A 24,888-nucleotide genomic window follows, 5' to 3' on the forward strand; every position below is an offset into this window, starting at 1 on the left:
CAGCCATTCATTCAGATTTATCCACATACTTATGGTTTCTATTGCTCTTTATATCTTTCTGTATCTCTGTATTTCTATATAGAATCATTTTCCTTTTGCCTGGCAAAACCCCTCTAGAATTTCCTTCATATTTGATCTGCAGATTCTGTTTATCTGTCCTCTCCTTTTGGGATTTCAATACAAACATTTCAGATTCCTTTACCAAATACCATATGTCTCTCATGCTATTTTCTGTATTTTCCATCCTATTATTTTGTGTTTGAATCTGGCTATTTCTTCTGAATTATCAGTTTATCAATTCTCTCCTCAGCTATATCTAATCTTCTGATAAACCTATCCACTGACTTGTTAACTTCAGCTATCGTATTTTTCATTTCTAATATTTTCATTTGAGTATTTAAAGCTCTGTCAAAATTCCCTATTGTATTCAATTTTTGAAAATATTAATCACAGCTGTTTTTAAATCCATGATTGATAAGTCTAATGTGGATTTCCTATGAGTCTAATTGTCTGTTTTTTTTCCTCCTGGTTTCAGTCATTTTTTGTCTTTCAAAATGCCTGGTTATTTTTTACCGTGTTCCAGACATTATATTTAAAAAGCTATAGATATCCTCCTTTAGAGAACCTTAACATTTACTTGTGGCACACTTCTAAAATATGATCTAACACCATTAACCACTTAAGTATTAAGCTGATTTCCCTATGGACTTTAGTGCTTGTATAGGATATTTTACTCACTCTATTCCTAGGATATTGCCTTTCAGGGGTCTCAACCAAAAGCTGAAATAGTCCAGGGCTCCTCTTCCTTGTTAGTCTCTGAACTCCATTTTTTTCCCTTTCAGCCCAACACAACTGCTAAAAATTCTGCTCAGTCTCTCAGTCACCATTGTAATTTTCAGAATTGACTTTTGCATTAAGGAAAAAACAGCATCAAATGTCAAGTTCGATCATCTTGGTTTTCCTTTTCTTCCAGATCTTAGCCCCACAAATTCTTACTATCTTTTTTTTGTTTGTTTTGGGATGGAGTCTCATTCTTTTGGCCAGGACAGAGTGCAGTAGTGCGATCTTGGCTCACTGCAGCCTCCGCCTCCTGGGGTCAAGTGATTCTCCTGACTCAGCCTCCTGAGTAGCTGGGACTACAGGCACGTGCCACCAAGCCTGACTAATTTTTGTATTTTTTTAAGTAGAGTTGGGGTTTCACCATGTTGGCCAGGCTGGTCTCAAACTCCTGACCTCAAGTGATCTCCCTACTTCGGCCTCCCAAAGTGCTGGAATTACAGGTGTGAGCCATCGTGTCCAGCCAAATTCTTATTATCTGTGTAACTCTCTGATGGCTTCAAAGAGATTTTTAAAAAATATTTTCTCAGCTTTCCTATGTATTTTTAGCATACATACCTGGTGTTTGGTCTAGGACAACCAAATCAGCCACTTCCAGAAGTAGAAATGCCCAGTTTAACATGTATTTAGTTTGAAGTGCCTATGAGACATCCAAGAGGACTTGTTAATTATAAAATGATGTACATAATTCTGGAATTTAAGCTAGACATCTGCAGTAGTAGACATAAATTTGGGACTTACTGTAGAAATGGCCCTAATTGCTATAAAACTAGATATACAAGTGGAAGAACAGTTGGAAGGAAGAAAAACTAAGGCATTCAAGGAAGTAAGGAGATAAAGAAAATGGAGTGGTTACAAAAGACAAGGGGAAAGTAAAAGCAAGAGTGCATCTTTCTATAAGAAAATAGGAATAATGGAAAGAGAAGAAGAAAAAGCTAGAAAAAATGGAAAGGTAGAGAGAAAAACAATGAGGAGGGCTGGGAAGAAAGATGGCAAGGGGAGGGAAGTTTGGAAGAAGGAAGGTAGGATAGGCAGGTAGCACGAAAAAGGAAGGGAGAGACAAAATAAGTGATATGATTTGGACATTGTGTCCCCTACAAAGCTCATGTTGAAATGTGACCTCCAGTATTGGAGGTGGGCCTAGGGGGGAGCCATTTGGGTCATTGGGGCAGATACCTCATCAATGGGTTGGTGCTATCGTCATGATGCGTGAGTTTTCACTCTATTAGTTCATGTAAGATTTGGTTGTTTAAAAGACCCTGGCACCTCCTCCCCTCTCTCTTGCTCCCTCTCTTGTCATGTGATTCTCCTGCTTCCCTTTCACCTTCTGCCACAATTGTAAGTTTCCTGAGGCCCTCAACAGAAGCAAGTGTTAGCAGCAGCTTCCAGTATAGCCTACAGAAGTGTGTGCCAAAATATCTCTTTTCTTTATAAATTACCTAGTCTGAGATGTTCCCTCATAGCAGCACAAACAGAAATAACACAAAAAGGAAGAAAGGCTGACAGAAAGGACAGACCTTTGTAAGATGGATCTTTGTAAAGATGACAGAGACAGACTAACCAGCCTTGGAAGGACAGACTAACCAGTCTTAGAAAGGACAAATGGGTGTTTGGATGTCAATTACGAAAGAAGGAGGGGGCAGCATGAAAGAAAGGAAGAGTGGAATGGATGAGAAAGAGCAGGACAGAAAGATTCAGACACTTTGATAAGGAGACTTAACAGGAAGTGAGTATGAGAGCTCTAGAAAAAAGAAAATAATGAAAGAACAACAAAAAAAATCCAATTAAGATAGCCACTAAATATGATGTGGTTTTCAAAAGAAAGGTAGAGAAATATTTTAAAAATTTCAAACAAGAGGGTTATGAACCTGTCATGGACTGAAAACAAATTTCAATTACATGCGTTTACACATTTGAAAATAAAAATGTTCCCTAACCATATAGCTGTTATGTAATTATATGAAAAACATGTGTTATGTAGAGAAAAAACAAACAAACAAACAGAAACAACAGAACTACTCTTAACTAATCCTGTGAGTCACATTATCTTATTTAGGTAAAAAGTTACATTTAGGCCTGTATTAATTTTTAAATATTCTTATAGTCCTACTGCTTTTATGTCCTTTTTATGGTAAAATATTAGTGACCAATAAAACGCAGAAAATTGTATCTGAAGCACTTTCATTCACTCATTCTTTCAATCAACATTTGGGTATTTTCTTGAGTTAAAAAAAATCAATAAAGCTTTAAAAATAGATAAATAAGAAGACACAGAATTCCCATCCTTGAAGCCTCCCAAATTTAATGAGAATAAGATATGAATATTATCTATCAAACTGCATTATTAAAGTTCATGGCACAGAGGAGTCAATCTGTCAAGGAAGGTCCATAAAGTTTCACGAAGATAATCTTTGATATGGGCCTTTTAACTATCATAGCATTTCACTTTGTGACAGCAGCATAAAATGATCTGTAATAGAAGTATATATACCTTCTAGAGTTGAATTACACTAGCACAAGTCTATATAACTTATGCCACCATGATTTCAAAAACCACATAGAGGTAATTGTAATCTAAGGCTCCTACTAATTTTTATCTATTTTTAAAGAACACTATATTGTGACTCCAAAGGGGAGGGAAAATCAGCAGAAGATCTACTTGGGGACTTTAGGAGACTTATATAAAATTAAATAAAATCTGTTAAGCATTTGTAAAAGGCAAATTGTCTTAGAACTATATATAATGATTTTCTGTAGTCTAAAAGAAATTTCCCTTCTCAAAAAAATTATTCAAAAATGCTGAAAATTATTCTGATTTTTCTGACCTATGATATAAATTGTAAACAACTATCCCAAGTTTGCACGAGGTTTTTCTAACGGTTACTTGGTAAGGATGATTTTTAAAGAGAAAGACAAGAAAAAGAAAATCAAGAAGGTCATAAAAGAACCTAGAATTCTATACCCAGTGTAAATAAGGATGGTATCTTCAGACAAACTTGGGAGAGTTTACCATTAGCAGCCTTTTACTACAGAGAATTCTAAAAAATCTAACGTAATTAGATTTGAGACTCTCCTAAAATGACAGTACCTCTTTACCACAAGGGCAGTCCCTTGAATAACACTTTATAATCATTTATTTATTCAACAAATATTTATTGAGAACTTATGTACTAAAGACTGTACTAGATATTAGAAACACACCTGTGATTTTTTAAAGTCAAACTTCCTACAATTTGAAGCTAATATTCTAGAAGGAGAGGGAGTAAAGACAGAATAATACAAAAACAGTAAAGCAAACTGTTCAAATGGTAATAACTGAATAACATAAAGTTAAAGGGGAAACTGGGACTTCAGGGAATAAAGGAATGGAGACTGGTATTTTATATGAAACAAGTCAAGAAAATACTCACTGATAATAGAACATCTGTGCAGAAACCTGAAGGAAAGTTGGAGAGCAAGCAGTGCTGGTAAGGAAACATTTTGTGCAGAGGGAACAGCAGATGTACAACACAGGTGAAGAACATGCATGGCACTTTAAAAAGAATACTCAAAAAACCAGTATGGCCACAGCACAGAGAACGAAAGAGTGGCAAGAGATTATTAGGTTAGAAAGTTATCAAGTTCCAGTTCACATGACATCTTGTAGACTATGGTAAGGGCTTTGCCTTTTACTCTGAGATATAAGCCACTAGAGATTGATCCTACTTGTGATTATGAAGGATCACAATGAGCTGAAGAGGAAGAAGGAGAGAACCAGAGAATCTGAAGGGAAATTATTCGGTTGTTAATGTGGAAGCATGAGATGGTCCGAACTTGGATACATTTTGAAGGCAGAGCCAATATAATTTAATCAACATGTTTAAAGTAAAAAAAGCAAGGAATAAGAAATGGCAGATTTGAAAAAGAACCAAAGAAAATCTCCATATATGAAAAATATAATAATTGAAATCCAAACTTAACAGATACAGTTAAAAATAACATTTATAGAATAGCTGATAAAAAGACATTTTTAAAAATGAAGTACAGAGAGCCAAAGAGATGGAAAATATGAAGAAAATAAAAGAGTGCAGTAAAAATGTCTAACACATGTACAAATGTATTTTTTTTTTTGAGACGGAGTTTCACTCTTGCTGCCCAGGCTGGAGTGCAATGGTGCAATCTCGGCTCACCACAACCTCTGCCTCCTGAGTTCAAGCAATTCTCCTGACTCAGCCTCCTGAGTAGCTGGGATTACAGGCATGTGCCACCACACCCGACAAATTTTTTGTATTTTTAGTAGAGAGGGGGTTTCTCCATGTTGGTCAGGCTGATCTCGAACTTCCAACCTCAGGTGATTCGCCTGCCTCGGCCTCCCAAAGTGCTGGGATTACAGGCATAAGCCACGGTGGCCGGCTACAAATGTATTTCCAAAAAGAGAAAATAAAGCAAGGCAAAGCAAGATCTGAAAAAGTAACAGCTGAAAAACTTTCAAAGCTGATGAAAGATAGCAACAGACAGGTTTCAAGGAGCACTGTAAATCCAAGAGAAGTAAATACAAAGAAACTCAGACCGAGATTCATCATCGAAAAACTTCAGAACATGTCAGAGAAAGAGAATATTTAAAATTAGACAAAAAGAAACAAGATATTACCCCCAAAAAAAGTATGAGTGGGAGTGGCAGCTGACTATAACTACATCCCCAACAGGCTCAGAGAAAATCACTGTCAACCTAGAATTCTATATCCAGTGTAAACAAGGCCAGTATCTTCAAACAAACCTGAGAGAGTTTACCATCACCAGTCTTTTTCTATAGAGAATTCTAAAAGATATATCTGAGATAAAAGAAAAATGTTCCCCAATGGAAGAGCTGAGATGCTAGGAAGAATAAAGAACATTGTAAATAGTAGATATGTGGGTAAATGAATACTGGCCTTATAAAACAAGAATAATATATTTTGGTTTTTAAAAACAAAAACAGAGAAATGACCAGAATTAGAATATATAAATCAGAAGAAAGGTAATTAGAGTTTGTGTTTCAAGGGCCTTGAATTATCCAATAAATAGACAAAATTATTGATTAACTTTAGACATTAACCAATGTGCTTCTGGTAATTTCTAGAGTAAACACTAAAAGAATAGCTAAAATAATGTGTAATTATTTTATTAATAAATTTATTAAGTCTGATAAATTAATAAATCTAGTTATTAGAAAGAAATTAATGAAATTTAAAACAACAGAATTTAAAAGAATATTAAAAAATAGAACAGGAAGGACAAAAAGAAAACACAAAATAATATGACAATAAATCCAAATACTTTGGTAATTATAACAAATGTAAACAGACTAACAAAAGGCTTCAATTAATTAAAAACTATCAGACTAAATAAACAAATGTTAATATATGCTATTTACAAGAGACATCTAAAAGACTCCAGAAAGTTTGAAAAAAAAAAAAAAGGGATACAAAAAAGTTGACCATAAACATACCAAAGAAAGCTGCCATAGCTATATTAATTATAAACATAATGAACTGTAAAGAAATATACTATAAAGTCACGTTCATAATGACTTTAACCAGGTTAATAATCATCTAAATATATACATATTTTACACATTTCTCCACACCTCATAATGATAAAAACAAAAGCCTTCACTTCACCAGGAGAACATATATTTAATTTTAGCATTTCAAATTGTATAAAGTAAAAATGACAGAGCTTCAAATAAAGACAGATCTATGATTAAACTGTGGGGATTTTAACATTCTTCTGATAATAATTGAGATAAGCAGACCAAAAATGAGTACAGAAGATTTGGACAACTTATTAACAACCTTGACCTAATGGAAAAACAAAGAATATCCCGTCTAATAACAATGAAGACAGCAGTATATACATGGAACATTTTTAAAAATTCAGCATATATTGGACCATTTAAAAAAAAGTCTATATAAATTTCAAAGAACTGAAATTATTTACAGCATAGTCTCTGACCTTGACGTATTTATGCTAAAAATTAATACTGAAACGACAATTAGAAAACTTTGCATGTTTGGAATATAATAAATATTATAAGTAACAAAGGATATAATTCTAAATAATTCACAGACCAAAGAAAAAAATCATAACAAAATTTAGAAAATATTTTGAACTGAATAATGAAAATACCACATTAAAGAGAATGTGGAATAAAACTACAGTAGCAATTACAGGGATATTTACACACCTAAATAATTGTACCAGATAAAAAGGAAAGGCTAAAAATAGCCTAAGAATTCAGCCTATTAAATTGAATAGGCTAAATAGGGTATTCAATAGGCTAACTCCATTTCAATAAGTTAGCGTAAAAAAAAGCAGAACAAAGAAATAAAATTAACACATTCTGAAATAAAAAACAAACCTACCATAGTGAAGGCAAATAAAGTTGGTTGTCTGAAAAGACAATAAAACTAACCAACCTCTGATGAAATGTATCAGGACAAAAGGTAGGAGACACAAATAAGCAATATCAAAAATGAAAAGGTTTGGGTGTAATTGCTCACACCTGTAATCCCAGCACTTTGGGAGACTGAGGCAGGAGAATGGCTTGAGTGTAGGAGACAGAGCAAGACCCTGTCTCAAAAAAAAAAAAAGAATGAAAGAAAAGGGCAAAATAACCATAGATACTACATATATTTATATCAAACAAGAATAAAGCTAAATGGGTTTCAATTTCAAATAACAGCTTAGGTTATTTAGATCAATCTAATTGGTCTAAACAAACAAAAATACTGGTTAAGATATATAAAATATCTCCCTAAAGAGTTGGCAAGACAATAAGGAATTCCCAAACCAAAAGCTAAGTTGAACATATAATTAGTTTTTGCCCTAAGAACATTTGCTAATAATCCCAGAGAACCTTAATAGTGGTTTTGACAGCCTCATGGTACAAGAAGGACAGAAATTAAAGCCTAGAACCAGTTCAAGACAGAGAGTCTAAGATACTCCAAAACATTAAGCCAAGATGCCAAAAGGCTAGACATCGTTAGGGAAGACGTGAACCAGAAACAAAATCCCCCTCCACACCTTTTGTGAGGTTGCCTTGGCACTCAGCAGAAAAAGATGGAAAATATAAATAAAAAGTAAAGAATTTATAGGCTGTAAGCACTGGCCAGCCCTTAGGTGGATTTTCATCAGAGGGGCACAAGAAATCTCAAACAATAAATTTAAAGTGCCCTGCAGTGGTAATGACTCTAATGCCATTAAGAAGTAAGTTCAAATTCTAGAGCAAGCTTGCCCAACCTGTGGCCTGCGGGCTGCATGTGGCCCAGGTCAGCTTTGAAGGTGGCCCAACACAATTTTGTAAACTTTCTCAAAACATTATGAGATTTAAGCACAGACTTTTTTTTTTAAAGCTCATCAGCTATCATTAATGTTAGTATATTTTATGTGTAGCCTATGACAATTCTTCCAATGTGGCCCAGGGAAGCCAAAAGATTGTTCTAGAGGAAGACAACCTTATAAAAGGCCTCAGGAAGTTCCCACAAATAATCTTTCAAAAAATGAGAAAAATCTTCAAAGCAGCTAGAGGATAGGAGTAGATGACAATTACCTTCAAAGGAGAAACAGTTTCCAACAGCAATAAAGGTAACCAGAAGACAACAGAATATTTTCAATAAACTGGTAACAAACCCAGAAACCTAAAATTCTATATTCATGAAGATATCTTTCAAGAATTAAGACAAACATATAGACATTTTGATAAAAGATAAAAGAGTTTGTCTCCAAAAGATGTCACTAAAAAAAATTCTAAATGATATATTTTAGGCAGAAGTAAAGTGATTACAGATGATTGTCTAGTATGTAAGAAATATGTAAAGCTATCATGTAACAATAAAAAAAAGAAAAAATTAAGAGAAAATGAAGTCACTGCATTAGATGCCTCCTAAGTGCTTACAATACAGAAGAGGAAATAGTTACATAAGCACCATAATATACTGCAGTAAGTATTGTACAATACTTAGTTATACTTTTGTTATCAAGACTGAAAAATCTACACTGACTAAACAATGAAAATGGTATAAAGAAAGCCCAATAAATGCCAAGTAGAAAGATTTATGGAGTGCCTGTCACTTAATAGGCATAAATAATAATCAGCAAATAATGGGTTGGCAAATCAGGAGGCAATATGGCACAGGAATTTAAAAAGATAAAGCCCTGCCTACCCACTCGTGAATGAGTAAACGAGCGGAAACTAAGATCAGGAGTGAGGGAATAGAAGAATGCCTCTTTCTTTCTCTCCAAAGTTTTCTCATAAACCCACATTTCAAAGATGAGAGGACTGGCATATAATTGAGTAAAACTGCAAAAACAAACAAAAGCCTTTAAGAAAAGTTTCAGCTTAGCTGGGCGTGGTGGTATGTGCCTGTACTCCTAGCTACTTGGGAGGCTGAGGTGGGAGGATCACCTGAGTCCAGGAGCTGGGGGCCACAGTGGACTATCATCATGCCACTGTACTCCAGCCTGGGTGACAGAGCAAGACCCTGTCTCTATAAGAATGAATAAATAAATGAAAAAATAAGAATGAGTTAATTAAGGTTAGGACTGGTGGCTCACACCTGTAACTGCAACACTTTGGAAGGCTGAGTCAAGAGAACTGATTGAGGCCAGGAGTTCAAGACCAGCCTGGGCAACACAGTGAGACGCCGTCTCTCCAAAAAAACAACAAAAAAGATTAGCTGGGCATGGTGGCATGTGTCTGTGGTCCCAGTTACTCAGGAGGCTGAGGCCACTTGAGCCCAGGAGTTCGAGGCTGTAGTAAGCCATGATCACACCACTGCACTCCAGCCTGGGCAACAGAGCAAGGCCCTGTCTCAAAAATAAAAAAACAAACAAATATATAAAGTGTCAGGAATATTCAAACTGAAGTTTAAAACAAAGTTAGAGATGAGAATATAACTCCTTTTAAAATTCATGCTCATGGCAAGAAAATTAACAAAGAGAATACAAGCCTATAACTCAGAATAATATAATATTAATAAATGACAGAGAGAATGCAGAACGTCCTCTTCCACTAGCACCTGGTAAATACATACACACAGACACAGATGCACACACACACACTCACATGCTTCAATAAGAAACTTTAAATAGGAGTGTACAAACCTAAAGAGAGAACAAAAGTCCAAGATAAACCTCTTGGCAAGAGTAACAGAACACCACAGACACAATGAATGAGCTCAAGTTGAGAAAATAGTTACAGGACTGGAGATGAAAAAACAAGTTGGATTTTTAAAGGTGGCTATCAGTGGGGAAAATTCCTTACAAGCCAGTAAGTGTGCTTACTTTCCTCAGGAAAGTAACATAAAGGGTTATTAAACAAAGTTTAGAAGTACTTAGAAAACAGAGCTTGTTCTAAAATAAAAAACTGAATTACTAATAAGGTCATGTCAAGATAACCTCTTTTCACTTTCTGATTATTAGACTGGCAATAACATATGACAATAGTATATGGCAAAGTAAATGATGCTTTTTGTGAAGACAGAAAATTCTGAATTGTTGATAAGATTTTTAACTGGATGAATTGTAGCCAATAAATTATTGTTGAATGAATAAATTCTAACCTGGAATAAGGATTCTAATACCAATGAGCCTATCATGAGGCTTTCTGTACCCATACAGCTCTTGACGATTTCATAATTATTTTCAATTATACAAAAAAGCTAGAAGGATTTGGAATCTAATCAATCACGTTTTATATTAAGACACTGTAAGCACAGATATGGCCTAGGGCAAGTGGTTTAATCTCACTGGACCTATTTCCTCATCTAATAAGTGGACGAAACCAGTGACATTCAAACTTTCTGGCAGTCCCTCATATTAATAGTAAGAAAAATGATCCAGTGCAACTAACATGTATGTGTTTGGTGTATGTAACTAAAACAAAAGTTTCATAAAACAGAATGCCCTTATGACATAATGTGCCTAATATTTTCTAGTCTATTTCATTATTTTTAATGTAAGTTACAACCCCCCAAATTGATATCATAACCAAAAATGGGACATGAATAGAGATTTCGTTTATTTTTCTGAAACAGGGTCTTGTTCTGTTGCCCAGGCTGGAGTGCAGTAGCATGATCACAGCTCACTGCAGCCTCAATCTCCCTGGCTCAAGTGGCCCCTCTGCCTCAGCCTCCTGAGTACTGAAACTAGTGGGCACCACCATACTTGGCTAATTTTTTTTCCGTTTTTTTAGTAGAGATGAAGTCTCGCTACGTTGCCCAGGCTGGTCTTGAACTCATGGCCTCAAGCAATCCTCCCACTTCAGCCTCCCAAAGTGTTGAGATTATAGGCATGAGCTACCATGCCTGATCATGAATACAAGTTTGAAAAAATAATGGACAAGACTTCTAAAGTCATCTATATACAGCTGTACAATTTAATAAATAGTTCTCTAATTTAGATATCAAACAAAATCCATGATATCAAACCAGTAGATGATGTATACTATATCAACATAAATAGTAATGATGATCTCACAGTGACAGAACTCAGAATTATACCAAACAACTGAACACTGGGTTGAAAACAAAATGAATCTGGAGGTAAGGCTCTGCATTTAGGTTCAGAAATCCTCTCAACAGAGCCTGGCAGCAGGTGAAATGAACAAGACCTGCAGGCTTTAGTTAACTTCAAGCCTATTATGTGATCTCAGTGTAATTCACCAATTTATTGTCATCTATAAATAATACTGTTTTTAATAAATATGTGTGATATAAATAAATATTTTGGTACTATGCAGATCAAAGGTAATCTGAGATCAAATTTAATCTGGATCAGAGTGATCAGTTGTAGTCCCCATCCATGTAACATAAAAGAACAAAATATTGATATTATATGCGTTGATATTAATATACATTTTACTGAGTATAATTTCCCCAATATAGTATGCTAAGTATTTTTCTTTATCTCATTTAATACTCAAACAATTCTATGAGATATGTGGTGCTATAGTGTGAATGTGTCCCCCAAAAAGCACATGTTAGAAACTTAATCCCCAATGCAACAACGTTCAGAAGTGGGACCTTTAAGATGTGATGAGGCCAGGAGGGCTCTATTTCATTAATGCCATTATCACAGAAGTGGGTTCTTCATCTAAGGGCAAGTTCAGCCTCCTATTGCTCTCTCTCTCTTGTCCTCTCTTTGCTCTTCTGCCACGGGATGATGGGGCAAGAAGGTCCTATCAAATGCCAGCCCCTTCATCTTGGGACTTCCCAGCCTCCAAACCCATAAGCAATATATTTTCGTTCATTAAAAATTACCCAGTCTTTGGTACTGTGTTACAGCAGCACACAACAGACTAAGATAGTATTATCTCCATTTAAAAACAAAGAAACAATCTTAGAAAAGTTAAATATCCTACCCAGGTCACACATGTTGTTAGTGGGTAAATGCTGAAATCAGGAACTGAACGCAGGCCTTTCTGAAGAGAAACTATGACCTTTTAACTCTTTTTAAAAAAAATTTGGGCTGGGTGTGGTGGCTCACGCCTGTAATCCCAGCCGAGGTGGGCGGATCACGAGGTCAGGAGATGGATACCATCCTGGCTAACACAGTGAAACCCCGTCTCTACTAAAAATACAAAAAATTAGGCAGGTGTGGTGGCGGGCACCTGTAGTCCCAGCTACTCGGGAGGGTGAGGCAGGAGAATGGCTTGAACCCGGGAGGCGGAAGTTGTGAGCTGAGATCGTGCCACTGCACTCCAGCCTGGGTGACAGAGTGAGACTCTGTCTCAAAAAACAAAAATCAAACAAACAAACAAAATTATTTCTCTTTACTGAGATTCCCAAAAAGCTGGAAGTCTGTGTTTATTAAACTCCTATTTCTTATCAAACTTTTATTAAAAAGTTCATTAAAGGATCTATGGCTATAACAACTATTTAACATATATGTGGACCACTAAATTCAGGTAAATTAATAGAAAATATATTAAAATGTTTAATAAAATGTAAACATATTAATAATAACAATGATCGTTTTCTACCACAATATTTTACCAGTGTCTCTTTACCTTATTAGTGATGGCTCACTACTATAAGCACTCAGAAGTTAATTCAGTGAACCCTAAAAAAGCTGACAGCCAAATGCTTCAATTCAGGAAATAGTAATAAACTGATTCCTAATACGGTCTTTTTTTTTTTTTTTTGAGATGGAGTCTCACTCTGTCGTCCAGGCTAGAGTACAGAGTTCAGTGGCGTGATCTTAGCTCACTGCAACCTCTGCCTCCCAGGTTCAAGCAATTCTCCTGCCTCAGCCTCCTGGGTAGCTGGGATTACAGGCATCCACCACCACGCCCGGCTAATTTTTTTGTCTTTTTAGTAGAGATGGGGTTTCACCATGTTGGCCAGGCTGGTCTTGAACTCCTGACCTCAAGTGATCCATCCACCTCAGCCTCCCAAAGTGCTAGGATCACGGGCATGAGCCACTGCACCCGGCCCCTAATACATTCTTTAGTTGCATTTGGACTTGGAAAATATTTCTTCAAATCCTATTTCAATGCACAAAAATACACATTTTTCTTACCATATCCACTAGCATATCATTAATTTCTTTCTCTAAACAAGTGATCAAAATTATCCAGTGCTGGGAAGGAGTTAAACTTCACCATCACAGTTCAATCTTTAGAAATCCTATTATCTACTCAGGCACAGTGGTGTAGTCCCAGCTACTTGGGAGGCTGAGGCACGAGAACTCCTTGAACCCTGGAAGTGGAGGCGGATGCAGTGAGCCAAGGTTGTGCCACTGCACTCCAGCCTGGACAACAGAGCAAGACCCTGTCTCAAAAAAAAAAAAAGAAAAAAAGAAAAAAAAAAAAGGAAAAGAAACCCTATTATCTTATCCTCAACATTCAACATTAAAAATCCTATTTTGGCTCTATTCCAGAAACTAAAAAGTCACAGAAGTAACTTTTTATTGACATCGTATTATGAAGAAATGTTTTCATCTCATCCTATATTTCAAAAACTTACATGAGCACCTTTTGTTTTTATAATATACTTCAGAAATGGAAACCAAAGCCTTGACTCAAGATATTTTCAGGAAGATGAAACAATTTTCACTTGATTATTATAGTTTTAATTATATTCATAATTTGTATTACATTCAACAATTAATCATGATTAGGAAGCAAAATGTTGACTACCAACTCTTTTTTCTGAATAAAACAATGTCAGCAATTACATTACAGTACAAGTTATTTTATTCTACTATCACTTAAAACTTAGTTTTTCCTTGATGCTCAAAGCTAGTACTGTGTCAGAGCTGACATAATATATATTTTCCAGTCTAAAAAAAGTCACAAAAGAATCATTAAACTAAGAATTTCTTCTCCTGGTTTTTCTGTGATAAAATAGTAAGTTATCTTGCAGATCTCCCTCATACATACACCATAGAAGTACAAATACCTCATTTCTACAATGCACACTGGGAGTTGCATTCAAACAAAAGGAAATATATATTCAAGCCAGTATTTAACAGTACTGACTCTTCTACATTGTATACCATGAATATAGGATTATCCATAACGTCATTCGATAAAAGAATATTGTCAAATAGCTTATTCTGCCTCTTCTTCCAGAACAGTCCAGTCAATAGCTTCATAAGTGAATTTCAGTCTTTTTGGCAAATATTTCCCTACTTCCTAAAACATTCATTAATGATTAAGTTTTTCTCAATTTAAAACTTGACTATCATTTGCTTCTCTGACATTTGCTATACTAGGATACTGTGTATATAAGGTAGTATTTGATTTTATACAAAACTTTATTTATTTTTAAGTTAAAAATATGTATTTCATGGTGTTCTCTTTATTTCCCAGTTTGTGAACTCAATTTTAGAAACAAAACTGTGCCAGCAGTGAGGAAGATCTTGGATTAAGAAGACTCAAGAGACCATTTTGGAGTCTTAATATTCTAAGCAAGAAATGCAGTGTACACAAATGGAACAGACTTAAAGCTGTTTTAGAGGTGGAAACCAATAGGATTTTTACATCAAAGAAGAGGAGGAAACTTCAAAAATGGCACTAAGTTTCTAGCTTAGGAGCTGAGAGGATACGCTATTAATTAAGAAATAAATTTGGTTTTAAATATTCTTGGTTGAGTTGTCAATTACCTGACAAATAGATAAAAAGGACTGGAACTCAGGAGAATTAGGGATTTCTAATATACGAGTTCTTTTGCTTTTGTTTCCCTGCCTCACCACTTAAAGCTATGTTTGGGGCAAGTTTTTCAATGCTGACACGGAGATTAAAGGGGAAGAAAATGCAACAGGCTAGGGGGCAAATATGTTACAGGGTAATCTAGGCCATGTGGTAAATGCAATATATAACCCAGCTGGGTCACAGTTTTTGTTTTTTTGTTTGTTTTTTGAGACAGAGTCTTGCTCTTGTTGCCCAGGCTGGAGTGCAGTGGTGCGATCTCGGCTCACTGCAACCTCCGCCTCCTGGATTCAAGTGATTCTCCTGCCTCAGCCTCCGGAGTAGCTGGGATTACAGGCATGCACCACCACGCCCAGCTAATTTCTGTACTTTTAGTAGATACAGGGTTTTGCCATGTTGGCCAGGCTGGTCTCGAATCCCTGACCTCATGTGATCCACCGGCCTCAGCCTCCCAAAGTGCTGGGATTAAGGCATGAGCCACTGCGTCCAGCTGGGTCATAGTTCTTAATCAGGGCTCATTATATTCATACTGGGGTTGGGGGGACAGGGGTTTGCAAAAAAAATCTCCTAAGCGCCACCCTGGATATTACTTCTTTGATAGATCTGGGGTAGAAACTGAGAGTATACTTATTTTTTTTTAAGTTCCCTGAATGGATTGACTCAAAGAGGGTTATGAGAGAACTTTCTGTAATCATAGAAATATTCTATTATGACCGGGATGGAATACTATTCGACCTTTAAAAAGCAGAAAATTCTGTCATTTGTGATGTGAATGCACGTAGAGACACTATGCTAAGTGAAATAAACTAGGCAAAGAGAGACAATATCCAGAATACATAAAGAACTCTCAAAACTCAGTAATAAGAACATAATCAACCCAATAAAAAATTAGCAAAAGATTAGAGTAACACACTTCACCAAAGATATATAGATGGAAAATAAGTACATTAAAACAGACAACAACAAAATGCAAATTAAAACCACAATGAGATGCCGCCACATACTTATTAGAATGGGAAAGAACAAACCTGACAAAACCAAATGTTGACAAGGATGAGGAGCAGCTGGTCTCATATATAGTCAGTGAGAATGCAAAATGGTATAGCTACTTTGGAAAACAGTTTGGCAGTCTTCAATAAAGTTAAAACAGAAGACAAAAATCATCAACAGTGGAAGCACATAAAAAGACCACAAAGCTAACAAAACTGAAAATCAAAATACAGAATAACTTAGAAATAGAAATGGGCAGAATCCACACAATATTGCCAAATAACTATGACATGTAGGTGTTTCTAGGAGATCACAATAATTTGAAAGAAAAACAGTGAAATGACAGAAACCACAAAAAGACAGGAGAGTCAAAACCAATCTAACTTAATTAGTAAACTTCAAACAGTAAACACAACAAATGGAATAGAAAAAAGTATGCACAAATATGTTAGAAGAAAAATAATTCCACCAGATTATCATGCTAATGGAGCAACAGACATTCTCTAACTAAAAGAACTTGAGGAAGGGGCAAAAGCTGGACAATGATATCAAGCCAAACAACAGATAAATGGAGATAAAAGGACTGCTGATAAGTTCTGAATTTATTTAGGAGTAAAAATGGGCTGGGCATGGTGGCTCACACCATTTTCCCAGCACTTTGAGAGGCCAAGAGGGGTGGATCACTTGAGGTCAGGAGTTCAAGACCAGCCTAACTAAAATGGTGAAACCCCATCTCTACTAAAAATACAAAAATCAGTCAGGCATGGTGGCACACGTCTGCAATTCCAGCTACTCAGGAATGAGGCATGGGAATTGCTTGACTCAGGAGGCAGAGGTTGCAGTGAGCTGAGATCATGCCACTGCACTCCAAGCCTGGGTGACAGAGTGAGACTCTGTCTGAAAAAAAAGGAGTAAAGGCCGGGCGCGGTGGCTCACACCTGTAATCCCAGCACTTTGGGAAGCCAAGGCGGGCGGATAACCTGAGGTCAGGAGTTTGAGACCAGCCTGGCTAACACGGTGAAACCTTGTTTCTACTAAAAATACAAAAAAATCAACCAGGCGTGGTGGCGCACGCCTGTAATCCCAGCTACTCGGGAGACTGAGGCAGGAGAATCACTTGAACACTGGAGGTTGAGGTTGCAGTGAGCTGAGATCGCGCCATTGCACTCCAGCCTGGGTGACAAGAGCAAAACTCTGTTTCAAAAAAAAAAGAGTAAAAATAACTGGGAATTTTGGTGTATAGAACAAAATAAAACAGAACTATTATAAACTTCAACAAAGTAAGAATAATCTGGCACTGGTGGTAGAAAGAAATACAGTATGTTAAATGATCCATACCATGAAAGATAAGGAAATTGGACATTGCCCAAAATGAGACACTTATTCCTAACATTTCATATTTTCATAAATGGAAGCAATTTCTACTTCACAACCAAGATGAAAAAGTAAAAGGAACATCTTCAATTTATCTCTGCCTCTGCATTAAAAAACAAGGAAGTACACATGCTCAACCCAGCCCTATAGGATGTAGTTTCTATTCTCCCATGCAGTAAAATTATAGAGGCATTATCCACTCCTGCTGTGGTTGACAAGCACAGTCTATGACTATGTTGCTAAATAAGTCTAATTCAAAAATAAAGTATCATAAGGCTCATTCTGACTACACAGTCGTACAACCTAGTTTTTACTAGGAATAAAGTGAATATTATTTCTGACAGTACAACCCTCCTTTGTGTGTGTGCATCTCTCCTTTGATTAGTCCGAAACTGGGAAAGTGAAGATTATTGCCCATCCCCCAACACCAATTTACAGTTCAGTAAAATCATAATTCTAAAATAATTTTTAAAAGTTTATCCTAAGTTTAGCTATTCTTACATTTTACTTCCTTGTTATATTCAAGTAAATTTACTTCTTTTTATTTTAAAATGGTGTACATAATATGATCCCATCTTCATTTCTCTATATCCATTCATCCTTTTATCTTTAAATGTACATAGAGAGACCCAGAATGATTTACATAATGTTTAAGATGGTTATTTCTAGATGGTAGATTAAGTTTTTTTTTTTTTTTTTTTTTTTTTTTTTTAAGACAGGGTCTCACTTTGACACCCAGGCTGGAGTGCAGTGGCACGATCTCGGCTCACTGCAGCCTCGACCTCCCAGGTCCAAGTGATCCCCCTGCCTCAGCTCCCCAAGTAACAGAGACTACATGGGACTACAGACATGTGCCAACACATCTGGCTAATTTTTGTATTTTTTGTTGAGATGGGGTTTCACCATATTGCCCAGGCTGGTCTCGAACTCCTGAGCTCAACATCCACCCGCCTCGGCCTCCCAAATTGCTAGGATTACAGGCATGCAACACTGTGCCTGGCTTAGATTAATTTTATTGTTGTTGCTGTTGTTTGTTTTGTTTTTGCTTTTTCAAGACAGAGCCTTGCTCTGTTGCCCAGGCTGGAGTATAGTGGCACTGGAGATCATGGCTCACCACACCCTCGACCTCACATGCTCAAGTGATCCTCCCACCTCAGCTTCCTGAGTAGCTGCGACTACAAGCACATGTCACCACACCCAGCTAATTTTATTTATGTATTTGTTTGTTTGAAGAGACTGAGTCTCACTATGTTGCCCAGGCTGGTCTTGAACTCCTGGGCTCAAGCAATCCTCCCACCTTGGTCTCTCAAAAGGACTCAATAAAACAAATAGGAAATAGTCTACAGAAGCGTTTGCAAACTATGGCCCATGGGACAAATCTGACCTGTGGCCTGTTTTTGTATAGCCCACAAGTTAAGAAAGGCTTTTAATTTTTAAAGGGCTGCATAAAAAAAAGAAGAATATGAGACAGAGACCCTATGTGTGGCTCACAAAGCTGAAAATATTAACTGTCTAACTCTTCAAGAAAGTTGCCAGCCCTTACTTAGTCTATACTATCGACTCTATATTGACAAAAGGTACAATCTACTGTAACTCATAATTCACTGATACACAAGAGAATTTTATATATTAAGGAAATCAAATTTTATCTCACAGACTCCCTTTTATCCCTTGGGATGTTGTCTTTAGATGCTGACATGGTGATATCGGCATGCACAACTTTTATGATTATCTAAAGTTCCCAATCTTTTCTTTTTGATTTTAGGACTGCCATGTTAGGAAGACTTTTCTCTTTTCAAAGGCAAAAAAAAAAAAAACTTCCTTAGTTTTCTTCTACTACTTTTATAGTTTTGTTTTTCACATTTTAAATCTGTGACATCTGGAAAAGAGGCCCTTCCATGACTAGGAGTAAATAACAATCTATACAGAAAGATACCAGACAGCAGATTAATGTGGGGAGGAAGGTGTTGGAAAAGTGTAGGGGAGAGGAGAAGGAAGACAATGAACAGGAGTATGTGACAAGGCTGGAATCTTGAAACTGACTGAATGATAATTTATAGGTTTCCTTCTGACAGATGTTCTCAACCGAGGATGTTCCATGGGCCATAAGGCAGTCAGTTCCTAACTATTCCATAAGAACAAGAGCTTCAGTAGAGAACAAGATCCAATCATCATTCTCTTTGTATCTGAATTTATCTCTAGATTGTTGTATTTCTCTTTGTTGCTATTATACACAGAATTTTTCTTCCTGTTATATTTGCTAACTGGTTGCTTATATGTAGCAAGGGGCCAGCCAACTATGGGTCAAGCCAGCTCACTGCCTTCTTTGTAAATAAAGTGTTACTGGAACACAGACATCCTAATTAGTTTCATGCTACAATAGGAGAGGTGGGTAGCTGAGAGAGAGATCATATGGCCTGAAAAACCTAAAATATTTATCATCTGGCCCTTTACATTAAAAGTTTGCCAATCTCTGATATATAGGGAAACTATTTGATTACAATTTTTTGAGGTAAAATTGTAATACATATAATACAAAATTAATAATTTTTTCTTTGAGACAGTGTCTCACTCTTTTGCCCAGGCTGGAGTGCAGTGCCATGATCTTGGCTAACTGCAACCTCCGCCTCCTTGGTTTAAGCAATTCCTGCCTCAGCCTCCTGAGTAGCTGGGACTACAGGCATGTGCCACCATGCCCAGCTAATTTTTGTATTTTTTTTGGAGAGACAGGGTTTCACCATGTTGGTCAGGCTGGTCTCAAACTCCTGACCTCAAGTGATCCACCCTTGTCAGCCTCCCAAAGTGCTGAGATTATAAGCATGAGCCACCGCACTCAGCCCAAAATTAATAATGTTAAAATGTACAATTCAGTGGCATATAGTACATTGATAATGCTCTGTGACTATCACCTCTATCTAGTTCCAAAACATTTGTATCACAAATGAAAACCCTGTACTGATTACCTTGTACCCATTAAGGAATCACTCTCTATTTTTCCCCCTGCCCCGAGCTACCACTAATTTGCTTTCTGTTTCTATGAATTCACCTGTTCTGGATGTTTCATATAAACGGAATCATATAATATGTGATCTTTGGTGTCTGGTTTCTTTCACTTAGAATGTGTTTGACATCCATGTTGTAGTATCTCATTTCTTTTTATGGTTCCATCATGTGAAGAGACCATATTTTGTTTATCCATTCATCAGTGGACAGACATTTAGGTTGTTCCCACATTTTGGTGATTGTGAATAGTGCTGCTATGGACATTCATGTATAAGTTTTTGTTAGAATGCCTGCTTTAAATTCTTTTGGAATTCTGTGAGTGATATTGCTGGTAATTCTATGTTTAACTTTTTGTGGAAATGCCAAATTTTTCTACAGCAGCTGTACTATTTTATTCTCTCACCAGCAATGTACAAGGGTTCCAATTTCTCCACACCCTCGCCAACAATTACTTTCCGTTTAAAAAAAAATTTTTTTTTTTGAGATGGAGTCTTGCTCTGTCATCCAGGCTGGAGTGCAGTGGTGCAATCTTGGCTCACTGCAAGCTGCACCTCCCAGGTTCACACCATTCTCCTGCCTCAGCCTCCCGAGTAGCTGGGACTACAGGCGCCCGCCACCACGCCCAGCTAATTTTTTGTATAAAATTTTTTCAATAGTCATTTTGGTGCATATGAAGTGGTATTGCACTGTGGTTTTGTTTTGCATTTTCCTAATGACTAATGGTGTTGAACATCTTTTCAGGTGCCTGTAGCCATTGTTTGTTCTATATATATATATATATATATATATATATATAAAAAGTATATATATATATAAAGTATATATATATAAAGTATATATAAAAAGTATATATATATAAAGTATATATATAAAGTATATATATAAAGTATATATACAAAAAGTATATAAAGTATATATAAAGTGTATATATAAAGTATATATATAAAGTATATATATAAAGTATATATATAAAGTATATATAAAGTGTATATATAGTGTATATATATAAAGTATATATGTAATATATATATTAAGTATATATATAAAGTATATATACATATATATACTTTAAAGTTCGACAAATAAAACTGAAAAGACAGCACATCAACAGAAAAATGAACAAGACAATTAAAAGGTAATTTACAGAAAGAAAAATCTCCAAAACTAATATGTATAAGAAATGTTCAAACTTAGTAACTAGAAAAGTACAAATTAAAAGAATCAAACATCAGTTTATGCTTATTAGATCAGTAAAGTTTATAAAGCTGGATAATTTTTAAATGTTGGGACATAAGGATATGAGAAGACTCATGCATTGTTAGTGGGAATATAGACTTGTTCAGCTACTGTGAATAGCAATCTGGCATTTCTTAGTCAAACTACATATGGGGCTAACCTATGTCCCAGCAATTCTATTGATTTGTATATACACTCCAAACAAATCCTTAACACAGAGTCATGTGCAAGGATGTTCAGTGCAAAACAATTTGTGGTGTCAGGAAACTAGAAGTAAACAGGTAGCTATCACTAAGATAACAGATATAATATGCTAAAGGTCTCACAGAGCATTATACAGCTGTTAGAAGCAATGGATTAGCAGTATCAACATGAGTACATCTTAGACATTTAGTGCTTGTGGGAAAAAAACAGAATAAGAAATACAACATGATAGCATTTATGTAAGTTAAAAATAAATGCACATAAAACAATATCTGTTTTGCATGAACACACAGTTAACAAAAAGATAAATATATTAGAATATAACCACAATGTATACTGTATAACAAACAATGTATTTATGTATGGGAGAAGGGAAATTCAAATAGGAATAAAGGAGGCTAAAGAAAGAAAACAAGGAAGAGACCTTACATAAACCTGTAATGATAATGTCTTAAACTAATTCTCTGCACCTAAGGCTAATAAAAATTGTATCTAGCCACATCGCTGGATTCTCTTTTATTTATTTATTTATTTATTTATTTATTTATTTATTTATTTTGAGATGGAGTCTCGCTCTGTCACCCAGGCTGGAGTGTAGTGGCGCGACCTTGGCTCACTGCAAGCTCTGCCTCCCGGGTTCACACCATTCTCCTGCCTCAGCCTCCTGAGTAGCTGGGACTACAGGCACCTGCCACCATGCCTGGCTAATTTTTTTTTTTTTTTTTTTTTTTTTTTTTTTAGTAGAGACAGGGTTTCACCGTGCTAACCAGGATGATCTCGATCTCCTGACCTGGTGATCCGCCTGCCTCGGCCTCCCAAAGTGCTGGGATTACAGGTGTGAGCCACTGCACCCGGCCTGGATTCTCTTATTATTAATAGTACCTTTTCAGTTGATTCTCCTAGATATTTTGGGATATAATAATATTGTCCTAAAATCAGCAATAAATTTTACTTCCTCTTCCATTTTTATACCTTTTATACTGCATTAGTTAGTACCTCTGGCACAATAAGTAATAGTGATGACGGCCAGCATTTGTATCTTGCTCCAGACTTTGTAGAACTTCTAAATTTTACCCATTAAGCATGATGCTGACTTTTGAGCTGATTTGGTAGCCTTCTATTTCTGGTTTAGTACTAAATTTTATTAGGAATAAATATTGAACTTTATCAAAAGTATCTTCAGCATCTATGGAAGTGATCATATAATTATACTCTGATCTACTAATATAATGACATATTAATATATTTCCAATACTGAATTATTCCTGCATTTTCAACATGAATGTAGGATATACATTTAAAATATGCTTCTGTATCCTATTTGATAATTCTACACATTGTTTCCTCTTCTTTTATCATGTTTTAGAACAATTTATATATCACTGAAGTCACACGTTTCTTAAACTTTGGTAGAACCCAACTATGAAACTATCTGAGCCTGATGTTTTTTGTGGAGGTAACTCTTTGACAATATTCTTTATTCCTTCCATAGGAGTTATGCTTTGAAAAGATCAATAAAGTATAAAAACATCTAGCAAGTCGAAGAAAGAAAAAGAAGAAAAAAATAAATATCTATTAGTAATGTAAGAAAGGGACTATCATAGCAATTGTGGTACTTATTAAATAAAAGATATGGTATACAACTTTAGCAATACATGTGAGAATGGAAGACTAGATTTAACAGCAGGTATTTTAGGAAAATATGCATTAATAGCAAATTCAATTATCAAACTGACTGACAAGAAACCTAGAATAACCAATAAACACAAATGAAATAAAAAGTATGTCAAAGATGATCTAAGTCAGCAATTGTTTCACTGCAATGAACAGAAATCTACTCAAACTAGGTCATCCAAACAAAAAAAAGCATTGGAAGAATATAGGAGTATTTCATGGAAACTTGTGCTCAAGTAGTATAGTCAAGTCTAAGGATTCTGGAATGTTAGAACCCAACTCCTTTTTGGAATTGAATTCTCTCTTGTTTGTTCCTTTCTGCATATGTGTTCATTCTTTTGTCTCTCTACAACCACCCTTCTATGCAAAGATATCTATTTTTTATGACTACTCAGTGCCAAGGCCCAATACCAACTGACTACAGTCTCTGCGTTCCTTTTCCAAATTCCAAATGGGCAAAGCTTAGCTCAGGTATCAATTATTGACTCAATAAACCTTCCAGAGGAGAAAGAATGAAAGTAGATTACAGAGTCACCAGCTACTAAATTAGAGGCTAAATTCATGTATTAACTAGGGGTTTGATGTGGGCAGTTTGATGTGTGGACTGGACAGGAATCTTGAAATTGCTATAAAAATAATCTGACTCCTCCCAAAAACCCCTGACCCAAATTGTTTTATAGGTGAATTCTAGCAAAGGTTTATGGAACACAGAAGTCCTATGTTATTTATACTGTTGGGGGCATAAAAAGGATAGGAAGTTACTATAAGGCTAACATGATCTCATTGTTAAAATTAACAAAATTAGCTCCCAAAAGAAAAATATGAATTAATCACACTTGTGAATAGAGATGTCAAAGTTTCCATGTAAACACACATTCATATTAACACATATGTGCATATATGCACATTTATATTTTCATATTTTAAAACTACTACCAGTGTTGTATTTCTTATCTTCTTATGGGTGATATTATACAGACACCTTCTTCGTATCATTTGAATTCTTTACTATGATTGTATTTTTCATCAGAAAAAAATCCACATTTTAAAAATTAAATAGCCTAGAAATGATCGTAAAATATTAAAAATTTACATTAACACTTATATTTACTTACCTCACTGAACTGGAAATGATCCAATAAGTAGTGTTGGAATAACTGGCCATCATTTTGTGGAAAATGATCATCATTTGGGGAAAAAGAAGTTAGAGTGTAACCTCAGTGTCAATGTAAATTCTAGATGGAACAAAGATTTATATGTGTAAATAAAACTCTAAATGTATTAGAAAAACATTGTAAATATTTATATCATCTTTGGGTGGGAAAGGGGCATTGAGGCTTATCGCTAATGATATAAACCATAAAAGTTTGAATACAAAAAAGTTTAACATGTAAAAT

The 24,888-nt window shown here is 35.6% G+C and overlaps 1 protein-coding gene across 6 annotated transcripts in view; it reads right to left on the reverse strand.

Annotated features, from left to right (window-relative positions):
- Positions 1-24,888, reverse strand: part of CRY1 (cryptochrome circadian regulator 1) — a 104,360-nt gene that overhangs the window by 54,330 nt on the left and 25,142 nt on the right. For 3 of the 6 annotated variants that reach the window (XM_055096083.2, XM_055096084.1, XM_055096082.1), the window contains one exon: positions 24,607-24,726. The exons of the other annotated variants lie outside the window; for them this stretch is intronic. In XM_055096083.2, the coding sequence (XP_054952058.1) occupies positions 24,607-24,680 (74 nt within the window). In that variant the 5' untranslated portion in view covers positions 24,681-24,726. The remainder of the gene's footprint in view (positions 1-24,606; positions 24,727-24,888) is intronic. 6 annotated transcript variants of the gene reach the window in all.

The sequence above is a fragment of the Pan paniscus genome, chromosome 10 (genome assembly GCF_029289425.2).
Source record: "Pan paniscus chromosome 10, NHGRI_mPanPan1-v2.0_pri, whole genome shotgun sequence".
Classification (NCBI taxonomy): domain Eukaryota; kingdom Metazoa; phylum Chordata; class Mammalia; order Primates; family Hominidae; genus Pan; species Pan paniscus.